Source organism: Ornithorhynchus anatinus, chromosome 20 (genome assembly GCF_004115215.2).
Source record: "Ornithorhynchus anatinus isolate Pmale09 chromosome 20, mOrnAna1.pri.v4, whole genome shotgun sequence".
Lineage (NCBI taxonomy): Eukaryota > Metazoa > Chordata > Mammalia > Monotremata > Ornithorhynchidae > Ornithorhynchus > Ornithorhynchus anatinus.
In genome coordinates, this window is record NC_041747.1 from 2,968,678 (window position 1) to 2,986,171 (window position 17,494).

At 51.8% G+C, this 17,494-nt stretch overlaps 1 protein-coding gene across 1 annotated transcript in view; it reads right to left on the reverse strand.

The window, feature by feature from the left end:
• Window positions 1-4,515: 4,515 nt before the first annotated feature.
• UBL3 (ubiquitin like 3) overlaps window positions 4,516-17,494 on the reverse strand; it is a 79,126-nt gene continuing 66,147 nt past the window's right edge. Inside the window, exons 3-5 of the mRNA XM_029048066.2 lie at window positions 16,921-17,007; window positions 5,312-5,389; window positions 4,516-4,996 (exon numbers count right to left, since the gene is read on the reverse strand). Of these exons, the coding sequence (XP_028903899.1) occupies window positions 4,944-4,996; window positions 5,312-5,389; window positions 16,921-17,007 (218 nt within the window). The 3' untranslated portion in view covers window positions 4,516-4,943. The remainder of the gene's footprint in view (window positions 4,997-5,311; window positions 5,390-16,920; window positions 17,008-17,494) is intronic.

A 17,494-nucleotide genomic window follows, 5' to 3' on the forward strand; every position in this document is an offset into this window, starting at 1 on the left:
CCTGGGGAACACCCCGAAATCCCCCAGGAAATCCCGGAGGGATGAACACACAGGAACGATAACAACAGTAATAATGGGTCTTGTTGAGCGTGCCCACAGTAAGCGTTCAATAAATGACTGACTGATGCTCTCCCCAGCGCTCAGTACAGCGCTCTGCACATAGTAAGCCGCAATAAATATCACCGACGATGACGACGAAGCAATGGGGTGGATAGGAGAATCAGACTGGATAGAGTCCCTGTCCCTCATGGGGCTCACGGTCTCAGTAGGAGGGAGAACACGTATCGAATCCCCGTTTTACAGTTGAGGCAACGGAAGCACAGCAAAGTCAAATATTTTATCCATTCCACGTCACTCACCTGACAACGATGCTAAGTTTCCGATCAACCCCGACGGCTGGGCCCCGGTCCCGACCCGAAGCCGCCGCGGTGTCGGCGACTAAACCAGGTCGCCGGGTGGTTTAGTTCGCCATCCGGAAGGTCACGCCAAGCCCTCGGCGCTGCTCCCAGCTGCGACTTGGGGCGCGTACTTGTAGTCGTTTACCCAGCGGTGGAAAGCAAAGGGAAGGCGGGAGGCCTTACGCACCCGTTGGCGGCAGTCACGGGCAAACAAAACTCCCCTGAGAGCAGCCAAGCCCAAGGACACGGATCCTTCTCCCCTCCCCAAATGTCCAACGGGCCATCACCATTTCAATGTCAATTTTAACCTGTCACTAATACCCATCTCCTCTAGATTGTGACCTTGCCCACCAACTCTGTTGCACTGTATATATACGTTGGTATTTGTTAAGCGCTTACTGGGTGCCAACCACTGTTCTAAGCGCTGGGGCAGATGCAAGGTCATCAGGTTGTCCGACGTGGGGCTCACAGTCTTCACCCCCATTTGACCGAGGTAACTGAGGCACAGAGAGGTTAAGTGACTCGCCCAAGGTCACACCGATGACAAGTGGCAGAGTCGGGATTAGAACCCACGACCTCTGACCCCCAGATCCGGGCTCTTCCCACTAAACCACGCTGCTTCTCATAAGCATTAAGAACAGTGCTCTGCCCACAGTACGCTCTCAAATGCCACCGGCCACCCTGAAGCGACATGCCAGAGTCGGATCAGCCGGACCACCTCATCCCACCCGTTCAACCTGCCACGAGGTCAGTGGATTAGAAATGAGAAAGTTTGAGGGTCCCCTTTCTGCAACTCAATTCTACCGCACTACACCTGAGATGAGGGTGGCTGATTCTGCGCCTGACTGTCAGCGCAGGTGACAGTGAGGTTCTGTGGAAATAATAATAATAATAATAATGTTGGTATTTGTTAAGCGCTTACTATGTGCCGAGCACTGTTCTAAGCGCTGGGGTAGACACAGGGGAAGCAGGTTGTCCCACGTGGGGCTCACAGTCTTCATCCCCATTTTACAGATGAGGTAACTGAGGCACCGAGAAGTTAAGTGACTTGCCCAAAGTCACACAGCTGACAAGTGGCCGAGCCGGGATTCGAACCCATGACCTCTGACTCCAAAGCCCGTGCTCTTTCCACGCTGCCAAATAAGAAAGGAGACACAGAAAGCACGAAGAGGGCCGGGAAATGGTCGATGGGAACCGTGCCGAAGGAGAAGAAATATCTGGCCGCCAACCGACGAAGGAGACGGTTCTACTGTCGTTTCGCATTTTAAACCTCGCCCATCACAACCAGCTGACCGGAAGGTAACTCTGACGAGTGAATCGCCGCTAGAGAACAATCGAATTAACTCGGATCCTACGGACCCCGCGGCCAAACGGGTGCGACCCGCACGGAGGCGAGTGTGTCAGAGCGGGTCTCAGAGGCGCACGCCTCGGGTGACGCACGGACAATCGCGGCCTCTCGGTCGTTTTGGCACGAGGCTGAGTCGATTCAAGGGTAAAAGGTGGCTTGGGATCGGAACAGCTGAGCCCACGGCACTCTGCTGAACGTCCCAACTATTAGCGCCCCAGCTTCAAGCCCTTCTCGGATTTTGTAATACTCAGGGCCCTTCTAACGGGCTTGCTCTTTTCCGAGTTCGGAGTCGAGACCAGGTAATGAGATGGGATGCGGTTCCTGTCCCGGCCGGGGGCTCACAATCTACGACGGAGGGACGGACAGGTAGCGATAGCCCTATTTTACAAAGGCCGAGGCCCAGAGAGGCTAAGTGACTCGCCCGAGGCCAGACGGCAGGCCGGGGGCACAGGCCGGGACGAGAATCCGGATCTCCTGCTTCCCAGGTCCCGTGTTCTTTTCCACTAGGCCACGCGGCCTCCCGGATGGACACCAAAAAAGCCTCGCAGAGTAATCTCAGGGCCATCGCACCGCAGGGAACTGGGCAGGCAGGCCGGTGATCCCAAAGGACTCGCCGAAACCTCGACAAACCAAGGGGACAGAGGGGGAATTGGCTCACGGAGGCTCCTGCTTCGAAACCGGAGTGGCTTTAATGCCAACATCGCTGTGAATCTGCTGCAAAAACAGCCTTTGGAATCAAAAATGCCACCGTGTTCTCTGTTTACCGAGCATAAACGGTATTAATAATCTAAATATTGGGGGAGGAGGGGCGACTGTACCTTTGCCAGCCGTGGACCCGTTTAGGAGCTCTATCTAAAGCTGTCACTAGGTATTCCGAATTTACAAAAATCCACAGGAGTTACATAACCTGGGAATTCCCAGATAAAAGAATGGGCCTCTCTGACCATCACGAAATCCCCCGTTCACTAGACACTTCACCCTTCGGCTTCTGATGACAAAGAAAGAAGGGATTAGGACTAAAGATGCGTATTATTTAATCGTTACCAACGGTTTGCCAAAATTTTAAAAAAAAACCAACCAACCAGCTAAAGCATAATCAGGATGAATGCAATCCAGTAAGTACTGCCAGTCACCGATCTTCTTAAGCCTCCATTAATAGGATTCACATTAGAACAATATTTAGCAACTGCGAATATATTATCTTTAATAATAGCACAGGCTACATCATCTTTTCCAGTATCGACTGGGCAGAAATAACCCAGAACAGAGTCACTGGGGACACATCCAGAATTAATAACGTTCCGTCACGGCGAACCACCGCCGGGAGGAGACGGCCGTGGCCCGTCCAGTTTCGAGGCCCAGGCTGAGGTCGCTCGGGCGAGCGCAGAGCCGGACCTTCGGACCGGCCACCAGAACCAACTACGATATCCTTTTATTTTGCTTACAGACGGGCGAGTCTATCGGTACAGGTTGCCGGAAGAAAACGTTTAGCGCTATTTACATTTTGTTCTAAAACTCTCCTCTGGACAACTTCCGTTCCGATCGGCGGGAACAGTACTCTTGTAGACCCGGCGGACGTAAAGCCTCTTCGTCAAAGCGGTGACAATGAATAAAATAATCTGATTACGCTTACTTGCCGGCCACTTGAGAACGATTCCACCTAACGCCCCAAAGGGCCGTGGACAGTCGGGCTCCTAGCACAACGGCTTGGCTGTTTATACGGAATATCGTCCTAACAGACTACACGCCAATCTATATGTAAGTCCTATCGTTAAGTATTTTATAAGATTTTTATTAAATATATTCTACACGTATTTGTAATTTCACTCGGGAAGAATTTCTCCCCAGAGGAAAAAAATATATAAAATCTTTTATATTTTTACAGGTTTAGATGAAACTAGCTCATGCTTTAGTGCTGTGCAAATTTCTTTAGCATATCAACTTTTAAATTATTGGTATGAAATAAAATGGCGGCATAATTTTAACTATATATGCCCTGGGGGGGGGGGGGGCGGGGAAAAATCAGCTTCTGATTTTAATACAACTGCAAGCACGAATACCAAACGCAGATTACATAAAGAAACAAAAACTAGTACTATGGCAAAGAGTTTTTTTCCTTTAATCTTAAGAATTCCTTCCAAGTCTCTAATGAGTAAGCGTGACACTGGATACTAAGGTTTGGGTGAGTTAGAATGACGGAAAAACATCCTTTCTTTTGGATCTTCAAGTACAGAAAACTGATCGGTAAACGAGATTCGCCTACTATTTATGCACAATAACAAAAGCCTACAGGAAATCCCCCTCCCATATTAAGGCTAAGGCTATGTACTCTCTGCCCTGGTTTGTGCTGTCTGAAGGAGCACTCCACTGGAATTGGACCAAAGAGCGCCGGCCCTGGAGGGAAAAGGATTCGTCTCCACGGCCCTCCGCCGAGAACTTGGAAATAACAGGCACGTTGCGTTTTCTCGTCTGCTGCGGGGGGGAGATGGAGTCGTGCTCGGTTTAGTTCGGTGGTATCCCGGGCCAGGGCAGCCAGCCACCAAAGTTGACGTCGGCAGAACTCATCGACAGCATTAGTTTCCTTACCCGGTTTGGTTCACTGATTTATCTGTTTACGGATTTCTTTATTTTAGACTCCGAGTCGGCCGCTAATGGACGTCGTCACTGAGCGTTTCCCAGCGCGGAATCGTGTGGGGTAGGCCGTTTGGGGGGGGGGGGGGGGGGGGCGGGGGAAGGGGGAGGCCTCGGCTATCTTTACTGATTCTGTTGAGGAGGGGAGGGATTTAAAAAAAAAAAAAAAATGCCAGCCATTTTTAGTGCAAATTGCGTCCGGGACGCTTGGTTCGCTCACTCTGGTCGTGAAGATTTCTGGGGCAGCAGAAGGGTTTCTGCCCCGGAAGAGAACGCTAACTCTTTCCCGGAGATCGAATGCGCTGGAAAACCCACGTGGGAGGAGGTTGTTCAACCTCGACACCGGAAGTAGGACGGACGGAATCATAATCGAAAAGGTTCCGGTCTCTCCCTTCTTCCCGGTGGGAGGACGACAGTGTTCCTGAGAGAGTTCAGGTCCGTGATCTCCAGGCGGGCTGCGCTCTGCTCCTAAGGGTGCCGAAAGCGGTGCTGGCTCTCTTCTGTTCCAGCAGCAGGAAAGACAAAGACTATATTACAGCACACTTCGACGACACATCAGACACAGCTTACAGGATCACACAACAATTGCTCTCTCCAGTCTTTTCGCGATTCCTCTGACCTGCGGGGAAGAGAAGACGAGGCCCGTTTACCAGCCGCTCGAAACCGGCACTCGAAAAGCACAGGCGGGCCTACGGACGGATCTGAATTCGACGACTAGAATCAACGCCCTTTTAAGTTCGGCGGGGCCAGGAAACATTCGGCGTCTTGCTCGACGGGGACTATTCATAAATCGTCGAGACGTTTCTCCCCCCGGTCCAATCTCCTCCCCCTTCCCCCCGACCACCTCCCCGCAAAATAATCCAAGAAAAACCGGGACATTTTGGAGTCTGGGCCCAAGTGGCCGGGGGGGGGGTTGGGGGAAAGCTTATCCCACCTTGAGAGTTGGGTTCTGGCAACGTCTCCCGAGCCACCAGATGCATCACTGTTGTCTTGCCAAAAGGGAGTTTTAATGCTGTGTGAAAAACAGAGGGTAATTCATTACAAACACATTCGCCTTTTTCACCGCTACGGACTAAACGGAACCGAGACCGTCTTCTAACCGGACCGGAGCCTTTCGCGGAGCTCCGTCAAAATGACTGCCCTCTCGCTCGACGCGAGGCTTCCCTCGGTTACGGCGATCGGCGTCGTGAGGCGGGATCTAGAGGCGGGTGGCCAACACCCGCAGCCTCCGGGACAAGAACGCCGGTCCGACCGACGGGCCCATTGGGATTTTGAGGGGATTTTTATTCATCGCTCTTGAGAATGAAAAAATTCCAAGCCCAGTTAATCCCGACCTGTGGATTAAGCACAGGCTTTTTCATGTTGGAGCCCCAGGTGGTAAGCTGTTTCAGCGTTCTCGGTCATCCCTAGAGACGGAACGGTCTTCCCACTCTCGTTTACCCTGCCCCCCGCCCGGCTCTCCTGCCTGGGAGTTAGGGGATGGGGCTGGCCGCGAGCTGCCGACACTGGGGTCTCCGGGTTAGGGACGGGGAGGCGAGAGCGCGATCTGGCGGCTGATGAGGGAGCCAGTGACTCGGAGGGGACCCCCTCCCGGCCCCCGGGGGCTACACTCCCGCGGACGGTCGGCCTGGACTTGAGGAGTCGCAGGCAGAGTAAGGTGGGCCCGGAAACCCGCCTGCCCCGCAGCCTCCGGGAACGTCCATCTTCAAACCCGGAGGGTGCGGCTTCCCAAAGCCTTGGGGCTGTGGTTTTGGTACAAGGCCGACAACGCCGCCGACCGACTCGGACTATTTTGACATCTCCCGGAGCAGGACCCCAGACCCAAGTTGTTCCGAGTTTTGGAAGTGAAAAACGGCGTGGGCTCGGCTGCCTTTCCGAGGCTCTGAGGCTACGAAGGACGGACGCTACACGGCCCCGGGCCCGCTAGCTCTCCAGCCACAGGTGCCAAAAGACGGGAGAGTTCACCTTCCGATACTGACGTATACTCCCGGTATACCATCACACCGCATTCATTTCGTTCGCTCAGGGGAAGGGAAACTCCCGCAGCCCCCCGACCTTATGCTGTAAGCTCCTTGAGGGCGGGGAGAGTGACTTTTACCTCTCCCAAACGCTCGGTTCAGTGCTCTGTGTCCAGTAGGTGCTCAATGAATACAATTAATTTTATCGACTATAAGCTCCTTATGGGTAGGGAGCACGTCTACCAACTCTGCCGTGTCGCACTCTCCCAAGTGTCTAGTATACGGCTCTGCACGCATTAAGGGCTCAAAAAATATGATGGATTGACTGGATTTCTCAGAACCAAAAGAGCTTCAGGACTGTGAGTTCGTGTGTCTCCGGGTGCTCCCGGGCACGAGGGCGAAACTTCAGCTCAGGCTCAACGAGACTCTCGTCCTCCGTCTTCCTCTTTTAAATCAGTCTCGGGAGCTGGGGAATTCGGGAAACGTCCCCCCACCTCCTCACCCACTTCCCCTCTAGGTGCCACGGCAAATCTCTTGGCCCTCGCGGCTCCACTGAGCTTCGCTTAACCCCTGCGGCCCTGGAGGTCCCCCTGTCCGGGGGCCGACGGGGGTCCACTCCACGGGAGGGACGGGGACTGGGGTCCCACCGTGGCCTGAGCTCGACCGTCAGCCTCGCGGAGGCTCTGACTGGGCCAAAGGGTTTCCGTTCAGAGCCAGAGACCCCAGACGGTGTCTTTCCAACTCACCATTAGCCCCGGGGAGGCCGAGCCCCTCCCGGTCTCGTCACCCTTAAAATCTCCGCCCCCCGCAACACCCCCCGCACTCCAGATGAGAGGTGGGCTCCCAGGCGCCGGGGCAGGAAGTAGGAGTAAAAGCAGCAGCGGCCACTTCGCTGAGAGAGCGATCAGTGCCGGGATCTGAGCACCACTGGGTACGGTAGGTTATAACAACGGCAGATGACGCGGAAACTGGGGCTGACACTCCTCCTCCCCTCCGCGCGGGCTCTCCGGCTACAAAACAACCACGTTCGGGAAGCTGAGTTGGGAAGGAAGCCCGTTTGGCGGGGTGAGCCATCACGTTTTACCTGCTGGTCAGGTTTGCACGGAAATGCCCGGTTGCGTGGTGGATAAAATCAGAAACCCGGGGTGAACCTGCACTTCAGGCTCGTGGAGCATCCTCAGCAGCGGCTAGCTGTTGGGGTCTCTCGCTACCGATCGGGGACGAAGCGAAGATTTCTGTTCAGCAGCTGTGACTGACCCACCTGCTCCTCTGAACTGCCGGACGGTCAGCTTTTCGAGGGCAGGGATCACGTCTACTAACTCTAATACGCTCTTTCGCTTGGCCCAGCGCTCTGCACACAGTAGGTACTCAATACGTAGTATTGATGACTTGGCCTCTGTCCTACTTAAATGTTCATTTTAATCATATGCCAAGACAGAGGGCCCCGATCCTATCTTCAAACCTCTAAACCTGCACATTTTAAATACGGGGTCATGATCCCAGAGGCAAAACCGAAGACTACATCAGATCATTTTTAATTTTGATTTCCACTGAAGATAAAATGAATTTTGATCACCTCTTCCTGATGCGACCACGCTACCCAGCTACAGTGTAAAATTAACTGCAGTAAATACTAACACGACGACTACTAGGCTGGAAACACTGGGCGACGTCTTTTCTCTCGACCGAATCTACCTGTTCCGATTTTGCTGAGACGATCGCTTTCATCTGATGCCCACCTAAGCTGTGAACCTCCAGCCTGGATAGAAACACCTCCTCCCCACAAGGTTTTGGAGCTAACCTGAAACCAAACAGATCCAAGCCCGCTTTAATTCAGATATCGGCGCTGCGGCCGAAAGTGGAGGGAAAGGGCGGGCAGTCCCGGAGAGCTGCAGAGCGATGTGCGGTGGGGAAAGAGACACGTGACCTACCCAGACCAGAGGTCCCGCTCGAGAGACAGGTCACGGAAATCTATTGGGAAACCTGCCTGCCTCCACTCTCCCCACTACACACCCCCATTCGCTTTTTTTTACGATCGAGGGGAGGATTAGGGTAGAAAGAGGAAGGTTATGACTTTCTGAATATTTCGGGTGGGCTTTCTTCCTCTCCTTTCGGTAAAGCAGGCCTAAGTACCGGCAGCCTGATCTAGTCGCGGGCTGTTTAACAGAGGATAGTACTCAAGCGGTCTTGAAATCAGATCCTACTCATCGAAGAGTCACACCCAAAGAGGACTGGCTTCTTAGGATGGAATTTATAACAATTCAGGAGGCAATTCATAATGATAATAATAATAATTACGGTATCTGTTAAGCACTTATTATATGACAAACACTGTACTAAGGCCTGAGGTATCTACAAGATAAGCAGGTTCCGCATGGGCCTCGTAGTCTAAGTAGAAGGTTAACAAGTAAATCTCCCGTTTAATGAGCTGGAATTTGAGTGGTAAGAGTTACAACTTTACTATAGTGAAGCAGATGGACCCAGCCTTATATAGAACTCCAGTATGGCAGGTGGCTAGACCAAAAAAGAGAAGGAGGAAAAAAAAAAAAAAAAAGGCCCACGACATCGATTCACTTCCAAACAACTGCTCCCTTAGGGGAAACGGCTATAAAACAAACTAAATCCATAAAAGTGTCCTTTAAAATGAACAACCTCCCCCATCCACAGTTTGCTGAGAGCCCTAAATCCTTTAAGGACCAAATATTTCAGCTTATTATTACATTTAGCCTTTGATGCAACTGAAAACCTTTCAGGGATTATATCATCTAGTCGATTGAAGTCACAAATAGGAGAGACCAAAAGGGATTTTCTTTTTAATCGGGTTTTCAAAAACTCATTTTACCCGGCGTAGAAATGGTATTTCTTGGGTGCCTACGTGCAGGGGACTGTGCGGGGCGTTTAGGAAACAGAACAGGTGACTGAGAAGATTAAATAATTAATACCGTGTTCTGCGCACGGCGTGGAATGTGTCAGTTTACTGTTCTATGGTCCTCTCCCGAGCGTTTGGAACAGTGTTCTGCACACAGTAAGGGCTCAATAAATACAACTGACTGAACGAATGAATAAACCGCATGGAGCATTTGCCCGATCCAACTGGGAGATCTCACAGGCACCATGTCATTTCTGAGAGGAAATGTGGGAAGAAAGGAGGAGAGACGGGCAGAAGGAGGGCACAGAGAGGAAGAGGGCAACCACACTGGCTTTAGGGAGGGCTCCCAGTGGCCAAGAAATGAATACTAATAACAACAAGAACTGTGGCACTTGCTGAACGCTTATCATTTGCCTAGTGCTGTTACTAAGCTCTGGGGAAGAAGCCAGACGACCAGAGTAGACGCCGTCTCTGTCCTACACGGGGAGGGGGGCGAAGGGTTTCGATCCCCATTTTACAGATAAAGAAACTGAGGCACAGAGGTTAAGTGATTTGCCCAAGGTCACGCAGCAGGCAGGTGATGGAGAGCAGATTAGAACCCAGGACCCGTGTCGCCCAGACCTGTGCTCTGCGCCACTAGGCCACGCCGCTTAAGAGGTGGAGGCTGTCGGGTATCAGGGAAGGTTCAGCCGTTGGCTACTGGAGGCTTGGGACACAAAGTGGGAAGGATGGAGACAGAAGAGGGGATGGGGTGAGATCTCTGGGCAGACGGGTGGGAAGGGAGGCCCACCGGAGGAAGGGCTCCAGGCAGCCAATACAGCATGTTGTAGTAGACAGACCTCGGGCCCGGGAAGTCACGGGGTCATGGGTTCTAATCCCGGCTCCTCCACTTGTCTGCTGTGTGGCCGTGGGCAAGTGACTTCACTTCCTTGTGCCTCCGTTACCTCATCTGGAAAACGGGGACTGAGACTATGAGCCCCACGTGGGACAGGGACTGTGTCCAACCTCATCTACTTGTAACCTTCCCAGTGCTTAACACAGTGCCTGGCGCATAGTAAGCGTTTAACAAATACCACAATTATTATTATTATTATTATTACAGATCATAGCCTGGGGGTTTCTGGCGAGGCTGATGCTGGGAAGGAAGGGAGTGGGAGTTGGAGTGAGGAAATGGTGAGAAATAGTGGGGGCGGGGGGAGAAGAGGGGGAGGAGACGAACCCAACATTTAAGGAGAAAAAGAGAAGGAAAAGAAATCCGAACTCTGAGGCGCCTCCCTAATTTTCTGTGCCTGCAGCTTGTCAGTCAAGTAGACAACACTGCCACTATTGTGAAGGGGAAGGTACGGAATATGGGAACCTATCTTTTAAGAAACTGCAGAGTGATTTTAGTTCCTTGGACTTGATAGATGAGAGAGATTAAGTAACAAGAAACCCTGTTCTTGGGAAGCCTTGATCTCCTGGGTTGTGTTGGAAGGATGGAAATTCAGAATCATGAGCTTTGGAGAATAAAAAGTCTCCCACTGGTCCTGTTTTCGTCCCGGCCCTGGCCGGGGCTTTATCGTCGCTGGTATTTACTGAGTGTCTCCCGAGTGGGTGGCACTCTACTCAGCGCTCGGCAGAGTACTTCAGAAGGGAAAGACATTTTTTTGAAAAGCTATTTGTTAAGCGCTTACTCTGTGTCAAACACAGTTCTAAGCGCTGGGAGAGGTAGAAGTTAATCGGGGCAGACACGGTCCCTGTCCCGCGTGGGGCTCACAGTCTAAGTAGGAAGGAGAAGGGGTAACCCCATTTTGCAATTGAGGAACTGAAGCACAGAGAGGTTTACGGTCACGCAGCAAGCAATTGGCAGAGCCGGGGCCAGAACTCAGGTCCCCCCCCCGACTCCCAGGCCTGTGCTCTCTCCACTAGGCCATGCTGTTCCCTGCCTTCCGGGAGCTGACACCGAACAGGGTGTTGTTTCTCTCTTCTCTTCCAGAGTAAACAGAAACGGAGCTCAGGAATTGCGGGCTGTGGTCACGAAATGAGGTGGGCATAAATAATTCCCCAAAACAACTTCGCTTGAACGTTTCCACGGCAGGAGAGGGGAGACAGAAACGAACTCTTCGGGATCTATCTTCGGCCGGATCAGGAAACCCGGAATAAACAGAGCCGGTTTCCGCAGGATCAACCATTCCACCGTTTTAGACCCCACTCGACCAGCGGCAGATCCATATGTCCCCAAAGAAGCAAACTCTGAGGAAGGCACGCGAAGAGGAACAAACCGGCCCATTTATCACTCGACCAGGACGAGGCAAATCTTTATGGAACTTCTGGAGAGATGGAAAATTTATCAAGAGCAATAAGTCTTTCCTAGTCTCTCCATCCTTTAGACTCCCACTCATTTCTCTTCTGTTTGGGCTCATTCTCCCTCTCATCTCCTACCAGTCCTTGTTCTGCAATTCAGTTTCCATTATCTTTCACGTCACTCCAGTTTCCTGGCTCCGCTCTGCTCTTTTACGTCTTTCCTGCCTTGAGGCTCTCTCGTGGCTCTCTTAGAAAAAGGCAAGCAACCCCCAGGACCTCCGCCTCCTCCCAGCAGCTGGTGGTTTGAGAGGCTGGGGCTGAAACCTACGGCTTCAACCACTTGTCCAACTGCAGATTCCCATTTTCTCTTCCTCCTCTTCAGTGCACCTGCTAAGGGCGTGAAACTGGGGGGCGGCAGCCGAGGAGCACTGTTTCGCCTCCGTTACGCGTGCCAAGAGGGACTGGCTGAAGTGTGACGGTCAGAAACGGACAAAGGGGTGGGAAGGGCATCACAATCCGGTTTTCTTTTCCTTCACTGTCGGAGGGGCTCTGACCTTTACCTCCAGTCGTCACTGGAGCCCGGCAGGGCGTGGAGCCTGTCCTATAAAAACTCATTCTCTCAAATCGATCAATGATATTTAGGGAGTGCTCGATGTGTGCAGAGCGCTGTAAGCGCCCGGGACGATACAATTTAACAGAGTTGTACTGTACTCTCCCTTCTGGACTGCAAGCGGGCAGAGAAACCGCGTCTAACTGTTGTATAGTACTCTCCTAAACGCTTAGCCCGCTGCTCTGCACCCGCTGAGTGCTCAGTAAGTATGACTGAGGTGGCAAACGTGATCCCTGCCCACAAGGAGCTTACAGTCTACCGTCTATGACTTTACGCCGAAAGGCGGCGGCCTGGGACCTCGTACCCGGGGTCCGAATCTGCTTCTGCTCCATCAGGAAAATTCCAACCCCAGTGGCTCTGTGGAGAAAATCCTCGAGCCCAGTCACGCGGGAATTGTAACGTGCGACGACTGCGCTCTTCAGGCCACAGGCGTGAGGCCGTTTACAACGGGAAGCTCTTTTCAGACTCGAGGAGTACAGGGATGAAGTCATTCCACTTGCTCTACGGTCTCCAAAACAAACTTCAGTCTTAGTAAGAGGCTAATATGTAAACGGCATGCCTGGAGTAAAATGATAAATTGGGAATATATAAAAACCCTTAGTTTTAGACCAAAAAGCTCATCATCTTCAGAACGCACTTATGAAATAATCAGAAACAGGCTCTCTGGGCTTTTTAGTGGATTCAGACAAAAACAAAGTTGATTTTTGCCCTGGGAACACAAGACTGCCGACCACGAATCCAAAGACGTCCATGGCGATAAAGGCAGGTCGGTATGGATCTGCGTGGGCCGGGTCCTTCTAGGGGGAGGGAGGACCAGCGGTTGGCACCGACGACCCACCAGAGGCCATTAGGTGGGTCGGTAGAAAAGGGAGAACGAGAACGACAAGAAAATGGCAGAATCCTAAGGATCGCCGGTGCCGGTGATGATTTCTATCAAGTACCACCTGAAACCGAACATTTGGGAGGAAGTAAGATGTAAAAATCAAACGCCAGCGACAAGCACACCGTTATACCCCCCGGCACCCGCTAAACACTTATACATACTAGCTGATACCCCGCGCAACAATGTTGGGGTCTAGTCTGACTCCCCACCGCTCATTCTTCCCTCCCTGCTGTCCTTTTCCTGCCAGCTACGTTTGTTTCAGTCCTGCGCTCGTCCTCTGTCTCTCTCAAACACAGACGCACACGCAAGCGTGGCTGGCCTGATTTCCCCTCCAATCTCCGCGTGTTTCCCTCCTCCACCTCGGCTCTGCGTGTTTGGCCGACGGTGACGGGAGCCCGGGCGTTATTATCGCTAAGACGACCGTGTACACGGCACCCACAGGCAGCAGCCTCCCAACTCGGGGGTGATGCCCCTGGGAGTGAGATCTTTCCACCCTCACGAGGGGGCCTGGAAAGAAGGCCGTCTGGCGAGCCCTTCCAGGCTTCGCACGCTTGAAGACCGCTCTGTACTGTGCTGGCATATTTGTGTTGGCAGGCCCAGGCACTGATTTCCATTCTGCTTCTTGGAGCTGAAGCCTCTGCTCTAGAAGAGCCGCCCTTTTCCTCGTTTTCATTCATCCAATAGTATTTATTGAGCGCTTACTATGTGCAGAGCACTGTACTAAGCGCTTGGAATGGATAAATCGGTAACAGAGACGGTCCCTGCCCTTGGACGGGCTCACAGTCTAATCGGGGGAGACGGACAGACAAGAACGATGGCAATAAATAGAATCTAGGGGATGAACATCTCATTAAAACAATAGCAGAACAAATCATATATGGTTGGCACACGCCATTCTGGTCTGATTACCGCCGTTCCCTCCCACCCGCCTTCGGCACAGGCTGGTCCGGTCCGCTCCCCGTGGTTCTCTCTCACCGCTCGCACTATTTGACTGGGGGAATTACCTGACTGTTGACCCATTTCACCGACTGTCCACAACCCAGGTTTCAGTCCGGCCAGTAACGGCTAACCTCACCGACACGTTCAGCCCAGATCCCAAAGTGTCCAGACTGGCTAAAGAGAGACCCGCTCGGGGATCTAGCATTTCTTCAGAACCCAGGGATTCACACTGCAGGGGGCACGTACGTGGCTCAGTGGAAAGAGCCCGGGCTTGGGAGTCAGAGGTCAAGGGTTCCAATCCCGGCACTGCCACGCGTCAGCTGTGTGACTGTGGGCAAGTCACTTAACCTCTCTGGGCCTCGGTTCCCTCATCTGTAAAATGGGGATTAAGACTGTGAGCCTCACGTGGGACAACCTGATTACCCTGTATCTATCCCAGTGCTTAGAACAGTGTTCTGCACATAGTAAGCGCTTAACAAATACCAACGTTATTATTATTATTATTATTCCGGTGACCCGCAAAGCTGCACTTAACTTCTCTGGGTCTCAGTCTTCTCAACCGTAAAATGGCGACACCTGTTCTCTTTCCTACCGAGACCGTGAGCCCCATCCATTCGGTTGCATTCGATCGTATTCACTGAGTGCTTACCGTGTGCAGACACTGTACTAAGCGCTTGGGAGAGTACAATATAACAATAAGCGGACTTATTCCCTGTCCACAACGAGCTTAAAGTCTAGACAGGGATTGGACGTGCGCCACAGGGACTGTGTCTGACCTAATCTCTTGTAATAATAATAATAATAATAATAATAATGTTGGTATTTGTTAAGCGTTTACTCCGTACCAAGCACTGTTCTAAGCGCTGGGGTAATCAGGTTGTCCCATGAAGGGCTCACAGTCTTCATCCCCATTTTACGGATGAGGGAACTGAGGCACAGGGAAGTTAAGTGACTTGCCCAGGGCCACCCAGCTGACGCTTAGAAAACATAGTAAGAACTTAACAAACACCATGAAAAACAGAAGAAGAAGGGTGTTCCGGGCCAGCAATACATTTAGGCAGAGTAAAGAAATTTCTGCTTGTCTGTCAAGTTGAGAACACCTCAAATTTACGACAGAATTAAAGCCGGATTTTTACCACCAACCAGATACAGCAATTTGTCACCGAGAAGATGAAAGCTGGTAGAGAAGCAGCGTGGCTCAGTGGAACGAGCCCGGGCTTGGGAGTCAGAGGTCCCCGGTTCGAATCCCGGCTCTGCCACTGGTCAGCCGTGCGACCGTGGGCAAGTCACTTCACTGCTCGGTGACCTCGTCTGTCAAATGGGGATGAAGACCGTGAGCCTCACGGGGGACCACCCGATGACCCCGTCTCTCCCCCGGCGCTTAGAACAGTGCTCTGCCCATAGTAAGCGCTTAACAAGTACCGAAATTATTATGATAATAATCTTCAACATATTTGGGGTCCACTCGGGCGACGAAATCTACGGGATGCGTGCCACAAGGGGGAACCATTGAGCTACCTTCTTCCGTCGCCAAAATGGAGCCATTTACTTTTGTTCTCACATGACTGCGCGGACTGTATTTCCCGCTGGGGACTGGAGCCGCGGTAGAGTCGGAAAGGAGAATGCTTCTCCTCATCGGCATTCCCTCATTTAATGTGGCGCCTCGTTTCGCTGAGAGCCACAGCATTGTTCCAAAATTAAAAAAAAAAAAAAAAAAAAAAGAGCCATCACAGGCTGTGCTGTGTATGGCGGGCGGAGGGGACCGGAGGGAGTTGTTAAAATAAAAAAAAAACCACACTCTGAAGTCATGACAAATTCAGCCTGGATTACCACTCTCTTCTAATAGTAACTGCACTTGGATTCTCACCCTTTGCTCACCCCTTATTCATCCCAACGGCACTCATTTACATAACCGTAAGGGATTTATTTCTATTAACGTCCGTCTCCCGCTCTAGGATGTAAGCGTGCGGTGGTCAGAGGACACGTCTACCGACTCCGTTATACTGCATTCTCCTAAGTGTTTTAGAAGCGGCGTGGCTCGGTGGAAAGAGCCTGGGCTGGGCAGAGGCATGGGTTCGAATCCCGGCCCTGCCACTTGTCAGCTGTGTGACTGTGGGCGAGTCACTTCCCTTCTCTGGGCCTCAGTTATCTTCCCTCTGCTCCCCCGCTACCGCCCCCCTTCACCTCCCCTCAGCTAAGCCCTCTTTTCCCCCCTTTCCCTCTGCTCCTCCCCCTCTCCCTTCCCCTCGGCACTGTACTCGTCCGCTCAACTGTATATATTTCCATTACCCTATTTATCTTGTCAGTGAGATGTACGTCGCCTTGATTCTATTTATTTGCTATTGTTTTAATGAGATGTTCATCCCCGTGATTCTATTTATTGCTATTGTTCTTGTCTGTCCGTCTCCCCTGATTAGACTGTAAGCCCGTCCAAGGGCAGGGACTGTCTCTGTTACCGACTTGTCCATCCCAGGCGCTTAGTACAGTGCTCTGCACATAGTAAGCGCTCAATAAATACTATCGAATGAATAAAAGGGGGATTAAGACTTTGAGCCTCACGTGGGACAACCTGATTATCCTGTGTCTACCCCAGCGCTTAGAACAGTGCTCTCTGCGCATAGTAAGCGCTTAACAAATTCCAACATTATTTAGTACAGTGCTCTGCATAGAGTAAGCATTCAATAAACATGACTGACTGAATGGGGGAGAAGGTAATTCCTATGGGGCTAATCACTTATTGGAGTCTTAATTCCCAAACGTGCCAGGAGAGGAAGAAATAGAAGGGGACCACAACATAAGCCATCCCAAACACATGCAGAAAGAAAATTATTTAGGGTTGACTCTGATGAGCCATTTTACTAAAACGAAGGCTTTGGAATGTTGAAGATGGCTGGGGGGGGGGGGGGAGGAGGAAAAAAAAAATCACCAACAGGCCCCCTCAATATAAACAACAACTACAGCTAGACACACAAAGAGAACTTCCATTACCGAGACGACTCACCTCCTAGCGTCACATTGCCGTGTAAAAACCGTCCTTGGTAAATAAGCCGCAGGATGTTTGGACTGCTGACTTGTTCCTCTTCCCAGTCTGAAAAGACATGCGAGAAATCGGTCAGGTGCGGTTCGGGAGGGCGGCCAGGGTCCCGGGCCTTTTTTCCTCGGTCGGTTCCAACCCGGCAGGCGTAGGACGAGCGGGAGGGCAGTCCCAGCTTCCGATCCGATGGTCGTTACCCACACGGCGACACCTTGAAGGGGCCGGGAAAGGGGGTGGCGGGGGATTTGGCTCAGGCATTTGTGTTCCATGGCCGGGGCTAATTTAGCCAGCTGAAAAGGCTGGGGCAAACGAGCCCGACTGGGGCGAAGGTTGGGGACAATCCTATTGCCGCACTCAAAGAAAGAACATCTTTTGAAAATGACTCGCACTGCAAATCGCTGCCATTTAGCACCAAACACCAATGTTTCTGAGCCTTGATCAGGGTTACGGTTGAGTCTAAAATCGATCAATCAATCAGAAAACCCTTTTGGAATTGTCAAATTCTCTTCCAAAGATGAGGGAGGGAGTCTGCACTAAACTG